Source organism: Pristis pectinata, chromosome 25, assembly GCF_009764475.1.
Source record: "Pristis pectinata isolate sPriPec2 chromosome 25, sPriPec2.1.pri, whole genome shotgun sequence".
In the NCBI taxonomy this organism is placed as follows: domain Eukaryota; kingdom Metazoa; phylum Chordata; class Chondrichthyes; order Rhinopristiformes; family Pristidae; genus Pristis; species Pristis pectinata.
Genome location: NC_067429.1, coordinates 2,260,310 through 2,286,750, shown reverse-complemented (window position 1 = coordinate 2,286,750; position 26,441 = coordinate 2,260,310). Strand labels below are relative to the sequence as shown.

The window sequence follows — 26,441 nt, the reverse complement described above, 5'->3', positions numbered from 1 at the left end:
TCATCCTAAGAATTCAGACTTGTGATTCTCTTTTGAGCATGAAGCTAGTATGTTTATTTTGCAAAAGGTGTTGTACAGTGTGGACAGCCACAAAGGAAACAAAAAGAAAGTTTTATTTTACGCCAAGAATTTGAAATTTAAACTTCTCATATTGCAAAGACAGCTACCTGCCCACAGGATGTGGGTTTTGCTATTTCCTTTTCCGGGTGTAAATACCATGCAACTTTTAAAATGCACGGTATATTGTGATTGGGTAATTTTAGTGCGTGTCTAGGGCGGTTCCTGCTTTGCAGCGGGTTGTGACTCCTTCCCTGCCCGAACATGGCCTCCCGCATATTTTGCAGCTACGCAGCCGATCCCTGGAATTGCTGTCAATCATCGCAGAATAACGTGCCATCGCCGCACAATCCGACCAATCAGAAACACAGCTCCGGCAACGCCCCTTGAGATACTGAATACCTAATGGTTCCCCTGGCTGCCAGTCATAATTTTGACCACTAAGAGGGCGGACAGCTCCCTTTTCGCCCCGCCTTCCTTTGTAGAAAAACATCAGCCAGCCTGTCAATCAAAATGCGGCCCAAAAGTGTCAGGAACGCCGTCGGCCAATCGATTTGCCAATAGTCCCATAGTCCCGCCTCCCACGGCGTGATATCACGCGCCGATGGCCTACTCCTGCGTCCAATTGGGCGGACGGGCTGTCAATCAGGCATGTACTGGGCGGAAACCAGCCGCCGATTGGCCGGCGGCGGCGCGCTCCACTTTGACCCTCTTAAAGTGAATAAAACATCATGAGCGGTAGGTCGCTTTTTTTTTCAAAAATAAATGATTTTGAACTAAATGGGCGTCGGGCGAGGGGGCGGCGGCGGCGGGGCCGGGGGCAGAGCCGGGCCCGGGGCGCCCGTCCGCCCGCCGGCCGGCTGACGGGCTGGCCCGGGGTGTGGGGGAGGGGACGGCGGGCCGGGCCGCTCCGCTCCGGCTCCGGTTCCGGCTCTGCTCCGGCTCCGGGCAAAGCCCCCCGAGCGCAATGCAAGGGGAATCTTATTGCAACCGCCGCATTGCAAACTCCTGCATATTTTGCATTGCAAGTGATTTATATATTTTAAAATATGTTTTAGCAACAAAGCAGGAATGACATTTAGTTTTTGGGAGAGGGTGCCCCTCGTGCCACCGGGGCGCTGCATCGGTGGAGTCCGGGCGCCCATCGACTGCGGGAGGCGGTGCCAGCCGCCCAGCCCTGCCGCCCCTCCGCACCGTGTTGTTGGGAGGGGGGCGGGGTTGGAGGGACTTGCACAGGGCGAGGGGGGTGGGTTTGGGAGGGTGCTGACCGACCCAGGGTGGGAGGCAGATGAGTTGCAGGGTCCTGACCCAGGGTTTGGGGGGGAGTGGGTGGTAGAGGGGTCAGAGGGTCCTGACCCAGGGTTTGTTGGGGCTGGTAGCAGGTTCAGAGGATCCTGACCCAGGCTTGGGTGTAGAGGGGTCAGAAGCTCCTGATCCAGGGGTGGGGGGTAGATGAGTTGCAGGGTCCTGACCAGGGTTGGGTGTAGAGGTGTCAGAGGGTCCTGACCTAGGGTTTGGGGGGGGGGGGGAGGGGTGGTGGTAGGGGGGTCAGAGGGTCCTGACCCAGGGTTTGGGGCTGGTAGAGGGTTCAGAGGATCCCGACCCAGGGTTTGGGTGGGTAGAGGGGTTAGAGGATCCTGACCCAGGGTCTGGGGGGCAGAGGGGTTGGTGTGTCCTGATCCAGGGTTGGTTGTAGAGGGGTCGGAGGGTCCTGACCCAGGGTCTGGCGGCAGAGGGGTTGGAGTGTCCTGACTGAGGGTTGGGGGTAGATGAGTCAGATGGTCCTGACTGAGGGTTGGGGGCGAACAGCTGCCTCTGTGTATTGGGGACTTGTCCATGCAGTGTTATTGCAGTAATGTTGACACTTGCAACCCTTCCCCTCTGCAACTGTCTGTCACAAAAGTCAAGTTGAGCTGATGTGTTTATTAAGGTTTTGTGATTATTGGGAAGATTTGAATTAAACGATGAGCACATTGCCCTACCACAGGTCAGTGACGCAATGGTGCAACAGGTAGCCAGAGCACAGCAGTGCACACTGTCCACCAGCTGCGATGACTCTTGCTGCAACACTGACCAAGGTTGTAGAGAAATTTTCACCACAGTCTGATACCACTGGTCACTGTATAGTGTATTAATGATCACGTACTAGAGGACATGCATTTAGGGTGAGATGGGGAAAGTTTAAAGGAGATGTGCAGGGCAAGTTTTTACACAGAGAGTGGTGGGTGCCTGGAATGGACTACCAAGGGGTACTGGTGGAAGTAGATGTGATAGTGGCATTTAAGTGGTTGTGAGATAGACACCTGAATATGCAGGTAATGGAAAGTTAAAAGTCGAGTTTATTGTCATATGCACAAGTACATGTATGCACAGGTGCAATGAAAAACTTACTTGCAGCAGCATCACAGGCACGTAGAATTAGAGATACAACGTTCACAAGAAAAACATAAGTTAAACATAAATTGTACAAAATTATACAAGAAAGAACTCAATTAAAACAAAAAAAAAACAAAATCCATTGTAGTGCAAAGTTGTCAAACTGTTACTATACTTAGGTAGTGATTAAGGTTGTGCAGGTTGGTTTAAGAACCTCATGGTTGAAGGGAAGAGATATGGATCGTGTGCAGCCAGAAGAGATTTAGTTTGATTCAGCATCGTGTTCAGGCACAGACAGCTGAAGGTCCTGTTCCTGTGCTGTACTGTTTTATGTTCTAATGATCACTTCCATACAGCACCAAAGCATTAATCACTTATTGTTGTAAGGTTCTGTTAGATGATGCTAATTGTGATACACTGCAGCACAGTGTGAAATGCTGTAATATTGGTTTGTGGGTTAAAGCAGGAGCAAAGACCATTGAAATAAGACAGTCCCTAATAAATCCAATAGAGGATTTGAAAGAAAGTTCCTGCAGAGAGCAGGGAGGCTCCAGGATTCACTCCCATGGGGAGGAGTTAGGTGAACAGCAGAGAGATGTTTAAGGGGAAGATGGATAAACAGGAGTGAGAGAGAAATAAGAGATGGTGAAAGGGTAAATGAGTAATACCAGGACAATGAGTGAAGCATCAACACCGGTTGGGTCAAATGACACCTTAGCTGTGTTTATTCAGTGTTTTATTTTCATTACAAGGCAGTTATACAATATCAAGCTTAGTCTTGTTATATACCATATCACAGGTTGCAGTCTTCCAGTAACATCACGCCAGGAGAACCAGCCCTGCGGGAAGTTGCACAGTGCACAGTCATGCAATATATTGTCTCCTGGAGCTCAGTCCTTTGCTGTAGAGTGGTGATACCATGTAGTGTTTCTGACATACTTTTCACAGAATGGCTACTGCATGGAAGGAGACTGTTCTGCCTGTCAAGTCCATGCCAACCCCCTGCTCTTCCCTGTCACCCCTGCAAATTCTTTCCTTTCAGATTCTTATCCAGCTCACTTTCGATTGCTACAGTTATTTTGATAAATCTCTTCTGTATCCTCTTTAAAATCTAAAGCTGGATACTACACGGCAGCCATGGCTGAACCACTGTTTCAGCAAGGTTCATGATCTTCCTTGAGCTCTGTCTCGACTCGTGAAACCCAGAATACCATATGCTTTTTAAACCACTTTTGCAACCTGCCCTGCTACTTTCAACGTACTATGCACCTATCACCCTGCGTATCTCTATACTTGTGCCCCCTTTGGAATTATGGCCTCCAATTTATATTACCTCTTTTTATTCTTGCTATTAAATGTAACATCTTGAATTTCTTGGCATTAAATTTCATCTGCCACCTATCCATCGTTCCACCAGCCTCTTTCTTGAAGTCTAGGACCATCTCCCTCATGCTTCACTGCACCTCCAAGTTTTCTGTTATTTGCAAAGTTGGTAATTATTCCCTGTACACTCAAGACCAAGTCATTAATATATATTGAAAGCAGTAATCCTAATACCACCCCGGGGGAGTTGCACTGCACACTTCCTTCCAGTCTAAGAGACAAGCACTTGCTACCAGCCTCCGATTCTATTCCATGGCATGATATTTAATGACAGTTTGTTGCCGTAATGGATGGTTTACAGTATTGCATGTTGTCTGACAGTTTTCGGTATACTGCTGTGACGGGTTTCAGTTTACTGAACGGTGTGCTTGGTGCTGTAGTGTCGGTGTTATACTGTGCTTCTGAAGAAGCTCACTACTGTAATCTGCAGAATGGGCATCAGTGAGGTACACACAGCTCCCTGGTCACTGGGGTGTATTTTTTCCAGTTTTTCAGTGGTTGGTCATTACTGTTTATTCTGTATTATGGTGTCATGGCACGTGGAGGCCCTTTGGCCCACGATGTCTGTCCCGACCATGATGCCAATTTAAGCTGCACATCTGCCTGCACGTGGTCTGTGTCCCCCTGTCCCTGCCTGTTCATGTGCCTGTCTAAATGCCTCTTAAATGTTGCTAGTGTATCTGCTTCCACCACCTCCCCTGGCATTGTGTTCCAGGCACCCACCACTCTCTGTAAACCTGCCTCGTAAATCTCCTTGAAACTCTCCCCCTCTCACCCTAACGCGATGGCCTCTTGTAATTGACATTTCCACCCTGCAATTGTCAGCTCGATCAGTGGGTAGTGCTCTTGTGGCTCAGTCAGAAGGTTGTGAGTTCAAGTCCCACTCTGTGCCTTGGGCACAGAATAAGGCTGAAGCTCCCTGTATGTATTTCCTGAAATTTTTGTTAGGCAGCACTGGACTTCCTGAGGTGATCTATTTTGTATTGCATCATATACTCAGACCTATCTTCTGTATGTGATGAATGCAAAAGGTTCCCTGGTCCTACTTTGAGGAAAGGTGGGTGAATTCTCACTGGGAACAACTTCACTCTATCTACTCAGTCGAAGCCCGTCATGATCTTAAACACCTCCATCATATCCCCTTGCAACCTCATCTGCTCTAAGAACAACCCCAGCTTCTCCAGTCTATCCACACAACTAAAGTCCCTCATCCCTGGAATCAATCCACTAACTCTGCTCTGCACTCCCTCCAAAGCCTCCACATCTTTCCTAAAGGGTGGCCCCCAGAACTGGACACAGTGCTCCAGTGTTTTATAAATGTTTATTATGACTCCCTTGCTCTGGTTCTCTATGGGAGCTTGCTGTGTACAAATTGGTTGCCATATTTCCAACATTAGAACAGTGAATGCACTTCAACAATACTTAATTGTCTGTATAGAATGCAAGGCTTCTTATTTCTTCTCATGTAGTGTCTGATTATCAGAATACACAGTACTGAGCGTTTAATGAAATATCATGATGTATTTTACTGTGTTTGTCAGCAACATAAAGATTGGAGTGAATGTGTTTTGAAATATGATGTATGTGGAGGGGAGTGAACCGTAGCATAGTGGTTACGTTACTGGAGCAGCATGGTCATTGATACAGAGACATGAGTTCAAATCCCACCTTGTTGCTGGGGAGTTTAAATTCAAGTTGTTAAGTAAGTCTGGAATTTTAAACAAAACAGCTTGGCTCAGGAGCAGTGAGCATGAAACTAATGATTTGCGGCAAAAATCCATCTGATTCACTCATTGTTGTACAGGATGGAGGTCTGCTGTCCTTACCTGCCCTGGCCCTCATGCAACTCCAGACCCTCCTCCTCCGTTCAGGAGCAATGGGGTTTTCATTGATCTCCACACACTGTGAACTTTATATTTAGTACAGTTAAAAATCAAATGCTGTAAGAGCTGGAAGTAGGAAACTGGAGTAGAACACTCTTTGTGGAGAGGAGCACATTAACTCACCTGTAGACTTGCCCAAGCCCTTGACTGCCTACAGGGAACAAGTCAGGAGTGTGATGTTTGTCAGGATGAAGGAGCTCCAACAACACTGAAGAAGCTCAACATTGTCCAGAACAAAGATTTTACTTCCACCATACTTTGAGGAAGAGAGATACAAAGACTCATGAGAGGAAAAAGTTTGTCTCATCTCTGTCTGAAAGAGATGACTTCTTATTTTTAAACTATGACCCTGTGTTCCGAATGCTCCGACAAGCAGAAACATTCTCTCCACACCTCTCTCGTCAGGACCCCTCAGAATCTTAAATATTTCAACTGACCCCTCCTCTAAACTTCAGCAGATCAGAGGACAGAGTGCCCAACCTTTCTTCATAAAACAACTTGCCCACTCCAGATGTTAGTCTGGTAAACGTTCTCTGAACTGCTTCCAATGCATTTATATCCTTCCTTAAATAAGGAGACCAATATTGTACCATTCTCCAGGTCTCACCACTGTAATTGGTAATGTAAGATCCGTACTTTCATTATCAAACTACTCATGATAAACAATGACGTTCTGTTAACTTTCCTAATCACTTGCTGTACCTGCGTACTAGCTTTTTGTGAAATCATGCACTCAGACTCTCTGCTCCTCAGAGCTCTGCAATCTCTCACCATTTAGATCATGTATTTTTCTATTTTCTCTGCCAAAATGGACAATTTCACATTTCACCACATCATACTGCATTTCCCAGATATTTGTCCAGTCACTTAATCTGTCTGTGTGCATTTCTAACCTCCTTATGTCCTCGTCACAACTTACTTTCCTACATATCTTTGTTCCACCAGCAGATTTAACAAGCATTCTTTCATTGCCTTCACTCAAGTCACTCATACAAATAGTAAAAAGTTGAGGCCCCTGCACCGATCTCTGCAGAATACCATATGTTACCTCTGGTCAATCAGAAAAAGACACCTTCATGCCTACTCCCTCTCCCCTATTAGCCAACCAATCTATCCACACCTCCTGTATCATGAGCATTTGTTTTCCATAATAATCTTTGATGTGGCACGTTATGAAAAGCTTTCTGGAAATCTAAGTATAAGAGGTCCACCTTTATCCACAGCATGTTACTTATTCAAAGAAATCCAGTAAAGTGGTGAAATGTGATTTTTCTTCCACAAACCACATTGACTTTGTCTGATTACATAGAGTCATAGGGCGTCAGAGTCACACAGCGCAGACACAGACCCTTTAGCCCACTAATCCCATTCCCCCCATGTTCCCATCAGTGTTCCCAGATGCCCCCACTCATGTACACCAGGGGCAGTTTACAGCCTGCATGTCTTTGGGATGTGGGTGGAACTGGAGCACCTGGGGGAAACCCATGTGGTCACATGGAAAAAATACAAAACTCTACACAGACAGCACCAGAGTTCAGGATTGAAACTGGGGCGATGGAGTTGAGACAGCAGCTCTACTGACTTCACAGCTGTGTCAACCCTAATGTAAACACACGACTCTTTCCTCAAGATGGGAGAGAGAAATTCCATGGAGCAAGTCTTAAAGTTCCTTTTCTACTCTGGATCAAACTGATGACTGTTTATGTGTAAGGCAAATTTGTTCACCACTGCAATGTCTTTAGCAAAGGCTTTCAATATTTTCCAAATGACGCGTGTTAAGCTAACTGCCCTATAGTTTCCTGGTTTCTGTTCCCTCCCTTTTTGAATATAGGAATTACTTTTTACTATTTTCCAGTCTAATGAAATGTTCCCCAAATCCAGGGAATTCTGTCAAATTACAACCAATGCATCAACTATCCCACTAGCCACTTGTTAAGATCTTAGAATGAAGTCTCTCAGGACCCGGAAAGTCATCCCACCAGCTCTGACAATATGCTCAGCACCACTGCCCTGGTGATCATAACTTTCCTCGGTTTCTCCTAGCCTTCCTTTTCCCAATTTATAGCAATTTCCGGAATATTAATTGTTTCCTCTATTATGAAAACTGGTGGAAAATTCCTGTTTAATTCACCTTCTTGTTTCCATTATTAATTAACTGCGCTCACTCTTGTTTGGACCAACTCTCACTTTGTTAACTTTTTTTTAAGTAGCTATTGCAAATCTTAATATCTGTTTTGAAAGAATAGTGATGGCCAGGAACTCGCTGCCTGAAATGGTGGAGGAGCAGAAACCTTCAACATACTTTAAAAAAAATGTCTGGATAAGCACTTTGAAGAGTCTTACTTTTGGAGATTTAGTGGACTCTAGGGACATGGGATCAGTGCAGGCAGGTGGTTCTGAGGTAAGAGATCAGCCTTGATCGTACTGAATGGTGGAGCAGGAGCAAGGAAGCTGATGAGAATGTGGGAACAATCAAAAAATGAGGATTAGTGTAAAGGTGTGTTTGATGGTGTGAACGATGGACTGAAGGGTCTGCACTGTGTGACTCCGACACTCTGTGACTCCACGTAATCAGACAAAGTCAATGTGGTGTCATGGAAGGAAAATCATATTTGACCAATTTCTTGGATTTCTTTGAATAAATAACATTCTGTGGCTGAAGCATTCTATTCCTGCTTCGATTCTATATGTTCTTATGTAACGTGTGAGGCTATAGACCAAAAGCAGAGAAATGGAGTTATCTAAATAACTCAATTTTTGACCTGGATGGATGTGATGGGCCAAATGGCCTTCTGTGCTGTAAATTTCCATGCTCAATGGAGCAGCAGATACAGGTCAGATTGCCCTTGAGACTGGACTGCTCACCCATCGATCAGGATTGTGGTTGAACCGGACCCCGTCCATTTTTCCGCCCTATATTTTCCTCCTCTCATTGACTTCAGCCTGAAAACACTCAATAGTTGAGTCACAACAGCCCTCTGTGTATTCAGTTGCAAAGACTTACAATCCTCTGTAAAAATGAACTTTCCCCAATCTCAGCCCTAAGTGGCTACCTGTTTCCCCAGACACCATCCCCCCCCAGATTCTGGACTGTCCGGCATGAAGAAGCATCCCATCAGCATCTACCCTGTGAAGCCCTCATAGAACCTTGTGTATTTCATTGGGATCACTTCTCATTGCTCTGAATATGATCTGTAATGTAGGAAATACATCAGCTGATGGGAGCACAGCAAGATCCCATGAACAGCAGTTTGACTGCGACCAGATCAACTGTTGTGATGTTACTTGCTGAGGAATAAATACTTGCTCAGGACACAGGAGAACTCTGCTCTGCTACAACATGGTGCTGTGGGATCTTTTGCATCTGGCTGAGCAAGCCGATGTTTAACAGGTTAATAGCTCTTCCAAGAGATGGCATCTCTGACAGTGCAGCACTCCCTCAGTACTGGACTTGTGGCAGCCTAGACTTTATGATCCATTCTCTGGAGTTGAGGTGGAACCCACAGATTTAGAGCATAGAACAGTACAGCACGGGAACAGGCCCTTTGGCCCACAGTGTTGTGCCAAACTAATTAAACTAGTAATTAAACGCCCAACTAAACTAATCCCTTCTGCCCACACAATGTCCATATCCATCCACATTTATGTGCCTATATAAGAACCTTTTAAACGGCTGTATCATATTTGCCTCCATTACCACCTCTGGCGGCGCATTCCAGGCACCCACCACTCTCCACCACTCTCTGTGTGAAAAAAAAACTTATCCCCACACGTCTCCTTTGAACTTTCCCCCCTCTCACCTTAAATGCATACCCTCTAGTATTGGACATTTCGACCCTGGGGGTCGACTCTATCTAAAGATACCGGCTGTCTACTCTATCTATGCCCCTCATAATCTTTTAAACTTCTATCAGGTCTCCCCTCAGCCTCTGCTGCTCCAGAGAAAACAACCCAAGTTTGTCCAACCTCTCCTTATAGCACGTGCCCTCTAATCCAGGCAACATCCTGGTGAACTTCTTCTGTACCCTCTCCAAAGCCTCGACATCCTTTGTATACTGGGGTAACCAGAAATGAACGCAGATGCAGCCTAACCAGAGTTTTTAAAGCTGCAAAGTCTTCTGTCTGAAAAGTGGCCAATGAGGGCAGGTTCTGCACAGCCCATGTGGCCTCATGCAGCTGGATCAGTGTTAAGGGTCAAGTGTTCAAAGGGTGGGAACATCACCAGTGGTGCACAGACTAGGAGAAGGAAGCTGAGCAAACGAGACAAGACTTGCTGCAAGTAAGATTTTCATTGTACTGTAACTCACTGTGCTTGTGCACATGACAATAAACTCAACAACCTGAAGGGTAAATTGATCAGACTGGCAATGAAGGTGATTCCTTTCAGGTTGCTGTTTGTGATTAAATGATGTATTTTCTCTTTCAGACCAGCAGGACAGTATGGCTGTCACTGCCACTATTAGTCCCAGTGAATACCTCCAGCCAGCAGCGTCGTCAGTGACAGAGGTACGTAGCCTTCTCTCTGTTGTAACACCTCCACCTAATAAAGCGGTGGCTCCTGAGTCTGTAGCACCTGGAGTCAGGTATCCCTATGAGAGTACCTTCTTCTTAACTAGTGCTGTTGGGCTGGGTGAATTTGATGGTGCTGCCTGAGTAATGGGGAACTCAAATAAGTACTATGTCCTCTCTGGGGGAGAGGTGCAATTGGTGGGAATCCAAGCCCCTTTTTTTGTTTCTCTCCCCTACCTGCCAATACGCCCAACCCTCACTCTTCCTGACACCCCTGTGTCATCAGGGACTAGGCTGATGCCCACCAGTATTTGTCCATCCTTCGTGTTAGTTCCAGCTGAAGTCAGCACAACCAATTCAGCTGTATCCTCAGTAAAAAAACAAACTGCTGGAGGAACTCAGCAGGTCAGGCAGCGTCTGTGGAGGGAATGGACAGTCAACGTTTCGGGTCGAGACCTTTCATCTGGAATGATTGTGTTGTTGTGTCCGATGAAGAGTCTCAACCAAATATGTTAACTGTCCATTTCCCTCCACAGATGCTGCCCGACCCGCTGAGTTCCTCCAGCAGTTTGTTTTCTGCTTGCACGTTCTAGCATCTGCAGTCTCTGGTGTCCCAACCCGTATCCTCGCTTTTTCCAGAAAAGAAGCATATGAACCCAGGCTGATCTTTCCCTTCCCTGACAGAGAGGGGCAGAGCCAGTCCTGCAGCCCCAGAAGACATTTCATCAAAGGATAGGAGGTCATACCAGAGTCCTTCATGGATGTTAACTCTGCATCTGGATGGATCTGAGGACTAATGCACAGTTGCATTCCACATCCACAGATGTGTCTCGAGTGCCAGCGGCATATATTGGGGAATTGCAGGGAACATTCCAACAATTTCCTGGTATTGGTGAACAGACAGTAGAAGCAGATCATTTGGTCATTATCACATCACTGTTTGAGAGACTCAACGTCCTCGTGTCACCTGTCTGTTGCTTCTCTGTCCTGAGTGACCACTGGCCAGGGATGCACACGTCAATGAGGATGCTACAAGGAGAATTTGAGAGGTCTCTTGAACCATCTCCTTCCTCTGTTCCTGTAATCTACTGCGTGACAGAGCTAGGAGGAGGGTATCTGTTTCGAGAGTCTGGTGTCAGGCATGTGCACAAAGTGCCCTGTCCATTAGAGCTGGCTGAGTGTAATCAGAGCCCTGATGCTGCAGATGTCAGCCTGGAGGAGAACACTGATGTGTCACTGGCAAATAAGCTGGAGAATGGGAATGATGGGATTGCCCTGCTAGCATGGACCTGATGGGTCAAATGGCCTCCTTCTGTAAAGTAAATAGGCTGTTATCTGATGTAAATGATCCCCAGTGCTATTCGAAGAAGGACAAGTAATTTTGGAAATGAAGGTGCAACAAACAATCTGCTGGAGGAACTCAGCGGGTCAAGCAGCATCTGAGTGGGGGGTGGGGGTAGTTGTCGATGCTTCAGGTCAAAACCCGGCAACCCTGAGTTTCTCCAGCAGATTGTTTGTTGGTCCCAGAGTCTAGCATCTGCAGCTTCCTGTGACTCCTGGAAATGATGGTCAAAGACCACCAAAAACAGATGATCTGGTCATATTACATTGCTGTTTTTGGGAGCTTGCTGTGCACATATTTGGCTGCCACGTTCCTTGCATTACAACAGTGACAACATTTCTCAGATACTGCATGGGTTTTAAACCTTCTTTGGGATGTCATGATGTCATTAAAAAGCTCTATAAAAGTTTCTAAAGTTTCTGTTTTTGTTTTTGGCCGTTGCTCCAGGATTCTCAGCCCTCCCCACTGGCTCTCCTGGCAGCACCTGGCAGCAAGATTGGGCCTCCTGCCGCAGACTCCGGCTCCTCGCCCTCCCCGTGTGGCGGTTGCAGGTGGTCACCAAGAAGCTGCCGCCTCCTGAAGCCAGCCCCGGCAACCCAACGGGCCAAAACGGCGGCAACCTCAGCTTCATCAACGGCCAATGGGAAAGTCTTCCAGATACAGGGGTCGCAGGTGGGCAGTGCGGCCGTTAGTCCCTCCAGCTCAGGACAGCTGGTGCTTGCCATCCAGAACCAAGCAGTGGTCAGCAAAGGTTCGCGGCCAGGAGTTCAGTACCAGGTGGTTCCCCAGGTTCAGACCCTTGGCGGCCAGTCCCTCAGATCGCCCAATGTCCAGCAGAATGTGGCGGGTCAAATCCAGATCATTCCAGGGACCAACCAGGCCTTCGTCACCACCACACCAGTGAGCAACGCACCAAAGGTCTGCCCCCAGACCATGCAGGTGAAGTCTGCCGCATCCCTCCCTGTACAGGTGCAGAGGGTCGGGGGCACGACTCTACAGACCACAGGGCTAACATCATCAAACTGGCAAGCGGGGGGAACATGGCACTGTCCTTGCCCGTGAGTAACCTGGTGGGTGCCGGAGATGGAACCCCATTCAGTTGTCTGGTGACACCGTTGTGTGCCAGCAGCTTGACCAAACTCGGCAAGCGGTCGCGGAGGAAATCGGCAAACCCCCCGGCGGTGGCAGAAACGGTGACCCTGTGGAGACCACGTCGGGCAACGTCATCAGTCGGGGACCAACATGCTGTTGCTGCAGAGCCCAGGCTCCAATGTCCTGCAGCAGGTGCAGGTTGGTGCAACAGAAGCAGGAGCAGCCAGTGCAGACCATTCCCCAGCAGGCCATCCGTGTGGTGCAAGCAGCCTCCATGAGCGGCCACACCCTTCCCACCGTCCCTCAGAAAATCCCGCAGAACTTCCAGGTCCAGACCAGTGAGCACAGCTCCGCCCCCGTCATCATTAGGGCCCATTCTGTCTCCTCCTCAGCACAGGTGAACTGGCAGGCTCTGCCCGTGAAGAGCACCTCCACACTCCAGCCAGCCTCCAGCCCCTCGGGGGCAAGCACTTTGCCCCGGATTGCCCCAGCCGGAGGCGGCAAGAGGTCCACCACAAGCTCAATGATCCGGAAAGGGAATGCCTTGCCAAGGATCGCCCCGGCAGGAGGTGCCATTAACCTGAACGCGACACAGTTTGCCTCTGGCCAGTCAATACAGACCATCAGCATCAACGGGCTACAGGTGCCTGGGGTTCCAGTGACCGTCACCAATGCTGCAGGTGAGAGACAATTAACCCAAGCCTCTTTCCACCATGATCTACACATCCATTGTGACCTGGGACGCGCTGCCTGCTAGGCGGTTAGAGGCAGATTCGGTGGGAACTTAGTCATAGACATGTACAGCACAGAACCGGGTCCTTTCAGCCCACCTTGTTCATCAGACTTTTATTCCTTTACACCTTTCCTACCTAAGTACTTGTCCATAATTGTATCTGCCTTTACCACCTCCTCTGACAGCTCATTCCAGGTAACCACCACCCTCTGTGTGTAAAACTCACCCCTCTGATCACCTTTACATTTCTCCCCACTCACCTTAAACCTGTGCCCTCTAGTTCTAGGCTTTCCTGCACTGAGAAAAAGATGCTGACCATCTGTCTTATGTCCCTCATAATTTTATAAACCTCTATAAGCTCATCCCTCAGCCTCCTATGTTCCAAGCCTCCTATGTTCCAGTGAGAATAAATCCACCCTCTCCAATCTCTCTGTATAACTACAGATGTACATTCCAGGCAACATCCTGGTGAATCTCTTCTACACTCTTTCTACTGCTACCCACATCCCTTCCTGTAACGTGGCGACCAGAACTGTAGACAAAACTCTACAACTGTACGAGCGTTTTGTACAGTTCCACCACTACATCCCAACTCTTTGTATTCAGTGCCCCAGCCTATGAAGGCAAGCATACCAAATGTCTTTACTACCCTATGCACCTGTGTCACCACTTTCAGCGAGCTATGGATTGAACCCCAAGGCCCCTCTCTACATCAATGCTCTTCAGGTCCTTACCAAATCCTTCCCAAAATGCATTACCTCACACGTGTGGATTAAATGCCATCTGCCACTGCTCTGCCCATCTCTCCAGCTGATCTATGTCCCACTGTATCTTTGCCAACTTCAGAATCAGGTTTATTATCACTGACATATGTTGTGAAGTTGTGTGTTTTTGTGGCAGCAGTACAGTGAAAGACATAAAATTTACTTGTAAATTACAAAAATAAATAAATAGTGCAAAAGAGGAATTACGAGGTAGTGTTCATGGACCATTCAGAAATCTGATGGTGGAGGAGAAGAAGCTGTTTCTGAAATGTTGAGTGTGGGTCTTCAGGCTCCTGTACCTCCTCCCCGATGGTAGTAACATGAAGAGGGCATGTCCCAGGTGTGTGAGGGTCCTTAGTGATGGATGCTGCCTTCTTGAGACATGGCGTCTTGAAGATGTCCTTGATGGCAGGGAGAGTTGTGCCAGTGATGAGCTGGCTGAGTCTACAACCCTCTGCAGCCTCTTGATCCTGCACCTTGGAGCCTCCATACAAGGCAGTGATACAACCAGTCAGAATGCTCTCCACCGTACACCTGTTCACAAGACAATTGGAGAAGTACTTTAAGGGAAAAAGGCAGTACAGTGAAAGCTTGTTTATCTGGAATGTGCGGAATATAGATGCCAGTTAATCAAGTATACGGTCACCCATGTCAGCCCAGGCATATTCTTACGGCTGTCTTGGTGTCAGTCAAACCAATGCTCCTTCCCTCAGTTGGTCCAGCACTCTCATCACTGTCCCTCATTCAGTCCATGAACCCCCTGTGTCCCAACCTCATTCTGCCTGGGTATTCCCTCAGCTTTGTCCCTCAGTCTGTGCAGACACACTCTCTGAATTGCAAGTTGCTGGTTGGTGAAGTGTTAGGTAATGGAGCATTTACCAGACTGTGGGAGGATCAGGGAGTGGTTTTTAACCACATCGCACTGTGTAAGGCAAATGGTTGAATGGTCTCTGTTCTGCATTATTTTAAAATTCATAGACCTTGTGCAGGTGAAAGGAATTTAGTCCAACAAAGCAACAGGTTAAATAATAGAATAACAGGAGGAGGCCATTCAGCCCCTTGAGTCCCCTCTGTCAGTCACTGAGTTCAAACTGATTATGAAATCATGTCCTTTTTTTCCTAACTCTGTCCAGTTTTTGGATATTTGACCCAATATAATTCCTTATATGGGCTGTGTCAAACTTGCATTGTTTTTATCATAGAGACTCTTAGATAGGCACATGAATAATAGAGAAATGGAGGGCTATGTGGGAAGGAAGGGTTAGATAGATCTTAGAGCAGGATAAAATGTCGGCACTACATTGTGGGCGAAGGGCCTGTACTGTGCGGTAGTGTTCCATGTTCTATATTAAGGCATTGTATTATGGCAACATTTTGTCCTTTGGTCAAAGTGGCAGCTTCTCACCATTGTGGATCTGAAGGTGAAGAGAGAAGGGAACTGGAGGCAAAGTTTTTAACGGTGGGGCCGGACGTACAATTTTGGATTGTTCTTCATGCACCACACAGTTATGCCCCTCCTTACCTTAGCCCTGAGTTCCTACCAGATGTGAAGGTGAATTGGGTTGATGACACAAGGTCAAAGGTATAAAAGCATTGGCAAAGATTGAGAGAGGAGCTGAGGATAAACGTCAGGATCTAGGACATGCTCCTTGTAAAAATAGTTCATTATTTTAAAAGATAGATGCAGAGGGAGGAAGAGAAACTGGACAAGGTAGAGAAGGTGGCATGTGGACCAAGCCCGACTGCTCTTTTAAAGGGGTAGTACAGACCCGTCATCAGCTCATGCTGACTCGCCTCCTGTGTTGTAAGTGGATCTGCAGGGAAGATGCTTTTCCAAGACTGGAGGGCAGATGGGAAGTGTTTGATCTGTCTCACTTTCCCACAGTGGCTGGGAGACTGTTTTCCCATAATTAGGGAATGCTATAGGAGGCTGCAAATTTGGGTGAAAAATAGAGGGAGCAGAATGGAATGTAGCTGAGAAAATAAGATGCATAGAAGGAAGAAAAAGCCTTCAGCTCATCTTAGCCCATTAGTTAAGAGATCAAAGTGTTGCTCCTCCATAACATTTTAAATAATTTATTATTTCTTTTGATGACATCCACTCTAGATTTTTGTTACGTTGATCTCTGTGTGAGGAAGACAAGGGCTCTATTTCATCTTATTCCTAACTTTTGTTGTTATATCTTGTTGTTTACTTTTAGCATCATTTCCTGTACCAGAATGATATGGGGGTTAATTTTCATCCATTTCTTGGTTGCAGGACTGAAGAATGTTTAAGGTGGGCAGCAGAGCTAGCCTTTTGGAGGTTTGAAGGGAATCTGTTGAACTGCTGGTTGGTGTAGCCAATATAGGTGATGCAAGTAAGCCTGTGGATTGGGCATAGGCAATAAGAGGTCTGGAAGCCTGAACTTGAATATTCTGGATTCAATTCCTATCTGACAAAAGAAAAATCAATTGCAATAGTGCACTGAGATCTTTGCACTTTAAATATATCAAGCCTGCGGAATGGGTGAAGTTTAACACCAAGGATACGAGGATTTGTTTTTCAGGAAGGACAAAGCAAGCAATGACTCCTTCCACTAGAGGCAGAGCTGGTTAATGAGATTTGATGCAGAATTCAAATTTTTAGGTTATTGGGCAGCAACGAGAGTATTTGAAAGTGAACATCTTTGCAGTGATGCAGGACCAGAAACAGTGTTATCTTTTATGGGAAATGGGATAAATCTTTGAATAGACAAATGTAATTAGGATTGGAGCTGCTTGGAAACAGAAAAAGTATGTAGCTCCTTCAGAGGGGTGGCACAGGGATGACGGACTGAATGGTCTCTACTGTGCTGCAGAAATCTCTCTTTCCTTTCTGAAGCCTGGTTGTTTTTGCAGGACAGCAACAGTGAGTGTGCAGGCAGGGGTGGTGTCACCAGTTTCTGCCAACAATATCACCATCACTGGCTGAGTCCGAAGCCAGCTCAGCCAGCTGCAGGTGGAGCCTGCCCTGCCGGCAGACGAGATCACGGCACAGCAAGGGCAGCAGAGCAAGAAGATGAAACGCATGGCCTGCACGTGTCCCAACTGCAAGGACGGCGAGAAAAGGTATGCCTGGACTTTCGCTTCCAACCCCTGTCCCGGTCTTTGGTTTCCTCTGTTCTTCCGTTCAATTCTCGGGATGTGGGAGTCACTCGTATTTGTCTCACATGTTATCTCATCCCCATTGTTCAGCTAGGTCTTCCTGGTGAGTCACTGCAGTCTCGGCAGTGAAGGTGCTCCCTGCTGACAACAAAGGAACAAATATTCTTCTTGTTAGTCTCTGGTTCCATAAACATTACTGCAGAAGTTTGTGAAGTGTGTTGTGGTTCTGTATCTGATACGTGAGAAGGCAGGAGGGGCAGAATCACTTCCTGGCCTCTACTTCTGGTGTTTCTCCAGATTCTAGCATCTGCAGTCTCTTATGTCTCCAGACCACACCTTCGTTTGTTTTTTTTATAATTTAGGCAATGACAGAGGGAGGTCTTTTTGAGCAGAAGTTCCATTACCCTGCAACCACACACACACACACACACACACACACACACACACACACACCACACACACACACACACACACACACACACACACACACACACACACACACACACACACACACACACACACACAACCAGAGAGAGGGGTTGGTTTCCTCTGGGAGAGCCATGAGGGAGCAGATGTTAAGATCTTCAAGTGGTCAGAAGTGGGCGCGCACCAGTATCTCAGGGTTCTGGGATGGAGGCTGGAACAGAGACAGAGAGGGCCACGGCCAAGGACGAGAATCGTTTCTGGAGTGGAAGCCCAGGGTGAGAGAGAATGAGATGGCGTGAGGTTAGGGTGCAGGCAGCAGGCTTGTTGGATGATCTGAAGTTTCAGAGGGGTTTTTTCGTCGGCTGTGAGGTGAGCCAGGAGAGCTGTGAGTAATTGTCCAGTGGAAACAAAAGGCATGGGCTGAGGTTTATCGGCAAGATATTAATGGATAGGATAAGCTGGGGTTTCTTCCCTGGAGCACAGGTGGCTGAAGGATGACCTGATGGATTCACACAGTCATACAGCACAGAAACAGGCCCTTCGGCCCACCACATCCTACTGATCCTTTGCCGATATACAATAATCCCATCTACCCATATAGGACTATGCTTGCCTGTGAAAGAGTCTCTCTAAGGTATATAAAATTATGTGGGTTAGATTGGGTATGGGGGGTGTCTAAGACAAAAAAGGCATAGGTTTAAGGTGGGGGGGGAAGGTATAGATGGGATCTGAGGGGGATCTTCTTCACACACAGAGTGGTGGAGTCAGAGACTCTCATGACATGTAAGAAGCATCGAAACAAGCCCTTGAATTACCAAGGCATAGAAGGTAGAAGGCTATGGACCAAGTGCAGGTAAGTGGGATTAGTGTAGATGGGTATATTGGGCAGCGTGGATGTGGTTGTGCCGTGGGGCCTGTTTCTGTGCTGTGCAACTCTGTGAATGGACCATCACCTCCCGGTTAGAGTTGTGTTCAGACCTCGGGCAGGTGGTGGGTGCCTTACCCCAGCAACTTCTGAAACTCTGGAGGCCAGTCTGCCTAAGTGGAAGGAAAGAAAGTAAACCAGAACTAGGGCAAGGCTTAAATTACAGTTGCACAGTCTAGTCTTGTATTCACTTGAACGTAATAGATCAGTGGTTGATTAGAATAAGAAGGTATGATGTTAAGTTAGAGCCAGGTTGTTCAGAACTGATGTCAGGAGGCACTTCTTCACACACATGACATGGAAATGTGTAGTTCTCTTCCCCAAGAAGGCTGTGGATACCAGGGGTAAATTGAGAAGCTCAGTACTGAGATTGATAGGGTGTCTGGCCCAAGGAAATGGATTAAAATTGAGGTCAGCATGAGAGAACTGAATTGGCTAAACAGATCTCGGGCTAAAAAACTGCAGATGCCAAAATTCTGAAACAAAAAGCAGAAAATGATGGAAATCTCAGCAAATACCCAGGGACCTGCACAGCTTTCACCTGTTCCTTCGTTTCTGGATTCTTTTTCTTGTCCTCATTAACCAATTAACCAGATGGCTTCACCCGTAGTCTACCACCAGGGCAGCTCTGGCCTCACCCTATCAGACATCCGACCATAAGACAAAGGAGCAGAAGTCGGCCATTTGGCCCATCGAGTCTGCTCTGCCATTCTATCATGAGCTGATCCATTCTCCCATCTAGCCCCACTCCCCCACCTTCTCACCATAACCTTTGATGCCCTGGCTACTCAGATACCTATCAATCTCTGCCTTAAATACACCCAGTGACTTTGCCTCCGTGGAAACAAATTCCACAGATCCCTTCTCAATCCCCTCTGCAACTTAACGTAACTTGTTTACTCACTTTCTGGTTCTGATGAAGGAACATTAACCCAAAACGTTAACTGTTTCTGTTTCCACAGATGCTGCCTGACCCACTGAGTATCTCCAACATTTTCTTTTCTATTTCAAGTTCCTTGGGTCCTGTTTTGGACAGTATCACAGAATTTTGCCGTCTAGTATTTAGAACATTGAATTCTATGGTCATTTCCTTTATTTTGTCAGGCTTGCTGATTTGGTGAAAATGCTGGGGCCAGTTTTCATAGAGACATACAGCATGGCCCATCCTGCTTGGCTGTCTTGTTAATTCTTCATTCACTGCTAATCTCGCTAAACCATTGAACGTGTAAAGCTGTTCTTAACAAAGTGACTTTGTTTTAAATCCAGAAGCGGAGAGGTTGGAAGAAGAAGCACATTTGCCACATTCCAGGTTGTGAAAAAGTATTCCGGAAAACATCCTTGCTCCGAGCCCACGTCCGCCTACACACGGGTGAGCGCCCGTTCGTCTGCAGTTGGGTCTTCTGTGGAAAGAGGTTTACTCGCAGTGATGAACTACAGAGCACGCTCGGACCCACACAGGTCAGTACTGCATAGGTAGAGTCTATTTCTTCTTAATAGGCTGTAGAGGAACCTTCAATTAGTGATCCAGAGTAAAAGTGCGGAGCTCTGCCGTCACTGGAAACCATCAGTGTAGCTGGCAGGTTAATTCCAGGCATGTTACCAACTGCCTCCTGAAATCACATCTGCCAACATGTCAATAAATTTGAGGTATAATGTTTTGCTCCTAAAGTTAGGCTGGCTGGCCTTTAATATTTCTGAACGTTAGAGCATCTCTTTACTGTCTTTGCTAATTATAGTAAGAAGGCAGATTTATGATCATAAGTAACTTTTCACTGAATCCGTCTGCATTGGGACACTGTCCCACAAAGTAAAAGGATTTACATTGCTGTAGTGTCTTCAACAACCACAGCATGTCCCTCAGTGCTAATGAAGTGAGCCTTAATCGTTGTTGTAATGTGGGGAACATGGGTGGCCAACTGTGGTGAGATAATTGATCAGGTAATCTCTTTTCTTTAATCAGTGATTAGGTCAAGAGATAACTATCCGCCAGATTGCAATTGAGAAAGTTAATGTAAAAATTAGGTGGCACTCTGGTACAGGAGCTGGTGCTGCTTCCTCACAGCTCCAGGGACCTAGGTCGGTCCTGACCTTGGGTGCTACCTGTGTGGAGTTTGCATGTTCTCCCCATGACTGTGTGGATGTCTGTCCCCCACTGCTCTGCTTTTCTTGCACATCCCAACAATGTGCTGGTAGGGTTACTTAGCAGCTGTAAGTTACTCCTTGGTACAAGTAAAGGACAAAAGAACTAAAGACAAGGTTAAATGGACATGTGCAAGCGAGGATAAGTTGCAGGGGTACAGGGAAATAAAGAGAGGGGGATTTAAGCCACAGGAGTGGAGCTTAAATCCACACTCGTCTGACTCAAAAGTTGAGAGGTTACCGTAAATACCCTGAAGCATCAGGTGAGCTGGTTTCTAACTCCAACATATGTTTGTGCTATCATGGTTAAGGGGAGTTTTTGCAGTAATGCCAATCAGTCTGTGATGTCTGGCCCGAGGAGAGAGTGTAGGATGCAGGTGGACCAACAGGTGGAAGAGCCATGGTGGTGAAATCTACTCCAGCAGCTTGAATGTTGGGAATGGGGCAGGTCTGAGCATTCTGAGTTTCCACTCAGTGAAGGTTGCTGTATGGAATCGTCCGATTCCTGACTTCATAATGGAATACATACAGAAAATGTTGGAACTACTTAAGCAGGTCAGGTAGCATCTGTGGAGAGAGAATGAGGGTTAACAGTTCAGGTAATAACCTTCCCTCAGAACCTTTCATTAACATGGACATTGGTCAGAGATGCTTCACAGTTGGTGTAAACTTGCCTGCATGCTGATTATGTGTTGCAGGTGACAAACGCTTCGAGTGTGGACAGTGTCACAAGCGTTTCATGAGGAGTGACCATCTGACCAAACACTACAAAACGCACTTGAACACAAAGAACTTGGTCTAAAGTCTGTGGGACACTCAGGAGATATGGTCTCCATCACAACAGAAGTCAAACATTTTAATTTTATTTTCATTTTTTGCATTTTTAAAGAAAGAAAGAGACGAGAAACGTTTTGCCAGAGGGAGGAAGGGCTGCCTTTGGCCTGTACTCTCCTTGCCTCCCTGTGCTACAGAAGCAGCCGAACACATCGTTACTGCAGTAACCCACATTACCGGCGAGACACGCGGGCATGCAGAGCACAACGGATTGTGCGTGAGGGTGAAGGCAAAGCTACTCGTGCTGAAAAGGCGAGAAAGCAAAGTTCAGAAAGCCTAGTCTCGGTCTTGGTTGTTCTGTCCATTCCTTCCTGTATAACAGTCATAGCTTTGCTGATATCCTGTTTTCTAATGATAAGATGCCTTAGATTTTGTCAGATACAATAATGAGAGCATTGTACTTCGATTGAGCAGAGGCTTTCAATAGTCACTTTGCTTTTTTTTAATTTCACAAAACGATTTTTTTTTCAAATGTGATTCTGCCACAGGATCATGAAATGATTTCTGTCCAAACAGTTCATCTTTGGACACAAATATGAGGAAAAAGTAAATAATTTGTTTTTTAAAAAAAGTATTGATTTTTTAAAAATGAAATCTGGATTGTAGTACCCTGCAATGTTTATTAGAGTGATGACCATAGTGTTTACAGTTGTTTCAGAGAAATCTTGGTTGTATTTTTGAGCTTTCATTGGAAGGAAATCGGATTTTATTTTAGTATATGTTTTGGATGTTATAAGATGACTGGTAATAAATTTCTTATTGGTGATAAACGTGGTGGGTAGGGATGGGAGTAAATATGGAGGCTCCAGTCAGGCCCCACTTCATCCTATACAACAGCTTGGGTCTCCAATTCAGACCAGTGAGTGGAGGAAACCCCCTGCAGATGTGCCCTGTTCAGTTTTCTCCCATATTCTCATGGGTTAAGACAGTGTAGAATATTTCCTGTGCAGCCAGGCTCACAATTTCACAGTCATCAGCTCAGAAAAAAATTCTTCCCCAGTCAACACACAACAGCTCAAACGAATGAGTGTGCTGATCAGAATGGCTCTGTGTTCTTAAACGTGATAAAGTGGGGATTTTTCCCTCTTGATGGCAGTGAGTCTCACCAGGTCAGTAGTTCCGTGATTTCCTTGTTTTTCGTTCAATCATCAAAACAGGCTGTTTGACTCACAAGGCAACAGCAGGTAGAGTTCCTGGCCATGTCCAAGGATGTGTGCTGCTGTGTGTGCCCAGCGCTAACACAGGCGTGCCATTGCATGCACAGCATTAACACAAATGCGCCATTGGGCTTGTGGCTTCGAGTTTGTGAACTGGAGGTGGGGAGAGGCAGCGATCACCTCTTCTGCATCCATCTGAGATTTGAAGTTAATTAGTCAAGCTGAGGGGAGGGCAAGGTAAATCTTTGTTTGATATAGGATCCTCCTCCATGTGTGTTTTTTTTTTACCAGGACAGAAGCAACATGCGTTTCCAGCAGGTTTCCAGTAGCAACTGCAAGAAACAAGCAACTGTGGGTTTACCATTCATAATATTGGGACAAAAGCCCAGTTCAACAAATTTGGAAAGAGTGGTCTTTATCCTGGAGAGAGGCTGCTGCCAGTTGAACCACTCCTCTCTGCTGTCACAGCAAGTGATGCCACTGACATCACAGAATAGGTTCCACGGTGAACATGCATTGTTTCCCGACTGTGATGTCAACTCTTGTTTTTCTTTTAACAGAGTAAAAGGAGTTGCTTAGTGCTTTGGTTGACGTGGAAGGAGATGCAAGAAATTATTTGTCTCTTCAAAGATTTGTCATGTTTACCCAAATAGGTGATCTTTATGTGGGCGCGATTTATCCAGTTCTTTCCTGCTTTTTGCTGGCTCTGGCCCTGAGCTTTAGTGTGATATGTGTGAGTCAATCACTTCCTGACTGCCTCATGAGACGGCACAGAAGGAGACCGACCATTGTCCCATAGTCCCTTTGCCAGCATTTGAAAGGTGTATCCATTTACACCCACGCTCTCACTCTTCACTGCAGTTATTTATCCAATTCTCCATGGAAAGTTGCGGTTGGATCTACTTCCACTGTCCTTTTCAGGCAGCACCTTCTCGATCACAGCAACTCACTTCACTGAAGAAACAGACTCGTTTCTTCCTCTCCCTTCTGGTTACTTTGCCAATTACCTTCAATCTGTGTCCTTGGTCTCCTATCCTCCTGCTGGGAGCAGTGTCACCTTATCAAAGCCCTTCCTGTCCTCAAGTAGCTAGCAATCCCTTCTTAAATCTTCCCCTGCCTTACGGGGGGGAAACCTTAATCATCCCCTCTTCCCTGTCTGCTCAGATTCCTTAATCCTGGATTCATTTTGGTAAATCTCTGCCACTTGACCTCTTTTGGACTGGGTCCACACGGTTTCCAATGGGCACTGGAAGTGTAGTAAATGTTTTGAATCCTTGCTCTTCACTGCCTCCTGACCCAATTCCAGTGGAGTATTCTATCTGAGGGGTTCGCAATGTTGGGAAGAGCAGTTCAAACTGTCTGTGCCAATGTGTCCAGTGACTATCAGGAGTTTCTGTTTTTGTCAGATCACATGGATATTAATAAGGCCGCAATTTTTAAAAAGCTGATGTAGAAAACAGCAAATTTTTTTTAAGGTTAACCTTTACTAATGGCATGCATCAGTTTCATTATCATATTCCTCTGATATGTACAGTTACTGGCTGTTGGAATGGAGCAAAAGTTACTTCTGCGCAGTGAATTCTCTCGGAGGGGGACAAACATTCTCCAGTGTGGAACTGGACCACCTTTTGTTCCCCAGTCTGACAGCATTTGGGACCCTGTTGAGATTCTCCCCCAGGTGCGTTCCTGTTCTTGACCACTGGCTCTTGAGTAGGGAGATGTGTGGCTGACAGCTGAGACAAGGTTTGGGCACCACTTCTATCTCCCAACATTGTGTCTGTGGCTCACATTGAGACTGATCGGGACAGATGTGATCCTCCAGTGGTGGGGAGAGAAACTCACACTTAGGGTAACCACAAAAGAGCCGAAATGAATCGTCTTCTAGCAACTTCCAGCAGCGTGTGGATTATTGCCCTGCTCGCAACCGCTGCTTGCGAGGAGAGATGTATACTACTTGGTAGGAGATAAAAGCTGAACATTGAGCAGGTGATTTCTGTACCAGGTGGTGAGTGTGTTTGCTGCACATTTGGAAAGTTGAGTGATACCTGATCAAGAGCCTGTGGTGCTAACTAAAGATATCACAATTCAGTGCGTTTCTGACCCTTGCTCTCAAATTTCAGCTCCTCCTCACCGCCCCCCTCCATCCACCCACCCACTCCGCCCCCAATTCCCAATGGGCTTGATTGTTGGGTCTGGCATCTCCTACCTCCTGCAAGGGAGGGTCCGATATTGTTACAGCTGGCAGCACTGTGCAGTGCTGGGACAGAGCTGAGGGTCGCTGGGATCCAAGGTGCACTGCTCTGTGTGGTCTTCCACACAGTGAGTTGCTGTTTGTTTCTTATAAGTGCTGTCTTAGCAAAATAGCCTTTGTATAATGAATACTGCTTGGATTTATGAGGTGTTGTAAATGTTCTTTGGTATATTATATAGAAAAATAAAGGATGGCAGTGCAGGATTCTGCTGGTCTTTAATCTGCTGATAATCAGGACTGCTGGTCTGCTCCAGGTCCTCTGATCTAAACTGGAGGTGCAGGTGACAGAACGCCATAGCGTTGGAGACAGCTCCAGCACTACAACAGATACCCAGGGATAGTTACATCGAATTTATAGCACTGAACACAGGCCACTTCGGCCCAAACTGATCCATGCTGTTGTGCATGGTCCCCCAGGAGTCTCCCACCCTATTTCTGCACAACTTTCTTGTGTACTTAATCAGTTTGTCCCTGCATGTAATGCCAGAGGGGTCATTGATGCAATGGCAAGGTGTTTAGTACATGTTAGTTACCTGTTGGACTAGTGCTCTGGAAAGGTGATGATGTCAGCAGTGGTGGTCAGGAAAGTAAATCACCCAGTTCACTCATGTCCTTCGGGAAGCAAATCTGTCACTTACCCAGTCTCTGCAAGTCCAGGCCCCTGGTAAAGTGGTAGACACACGTCCTCTGAAATGGCCAAGCAAGCTATCCACTTGAAGGACGGTTAGGGATGGGTGATAGATGCTGGCCTTGCCACGATGCCCAGGTCTCAAATAACAAAGATGAACATTTCGCTGTGATCACATCAGCCCAAGCTGCATTCACACAGCCTTTGCTTGCACCAAACCACACTTGTACCGAACCACTGACCACTTTGGAGCCATGCTCACCAGCCAGTGTAGTTATCAAGCTCCACTCACACTGACCAGTGTAGTTATCAAGCTCCATTCACACTGACCAGTGTAGTTATCAAGCCCCACTCACACTGACCAGTGTAGTTATCAAGCTCCACTCACACTGACCAGTGTAGTTATCAAGCCCCACTCTCTCTCAGCCAGCCTGATACCAAGCACACTCCGTACTCCTGTCTGAGACCACCCAGTGTGGTCTGAGTTAGTTGATCGCAGTGTGCATGCAGTAAATGGTTTCATTGTCTTTCCAAGAGGAAGATTCACTCAGAACTTCTACTGCTGGGAAAATACACATGTGGACATTGTGAAGCCCTTGGTAATCAAATATCCTCTGCTCATAGAATGGACACTTGCCGAGATATGGATAGGTGTTCAGCTTGGTCCCCAGCAGTATGAGTGAGAAGACTTTGTGGTACAGTCTGGAATCTGACATTGGTTCATGTAATTCAGCAGGTGCACCGTAGATCTAAACATTGTATGTTGGAAATCTGAGATAAAACAGAAGAAGCTGGAAACACTCACCAGGTCAGGCA

The 26,441-nt window shown here is 46.6% G+C and overlaps 1 protein-coding gene across 1 annotated transcript; it reads left to right on the top strand.

Annotated features, from left to right (window-relative positions):
• The first annotated feature begins 696 nt into the window (after positions 1-696).
• Positions 697-25,191, top strand: LOC127583088 (transcription factor Sp2-like). The gene is given in 11 exon segments (XM_052038836.1): positions 697-795; positions 10,126-10,205; positions 11,998-12,521; positions 12,557-12,747; positions 12,750-12,773; positions 12,776-12,857; positions 12,859-13,342; positions 17,042-17,233; positions 19,883-20,051; positions 20,054-20,074; positions 21,454-25,191. Coding segments are annotated over 11 exon segments (1,878 nt in total). The 5' UTR covers positions 697-788; the 3' UTR covers positions 21,558-25,191.
• Positions 25,192-26,441: the final 1,250 nt, after the last annotated feature.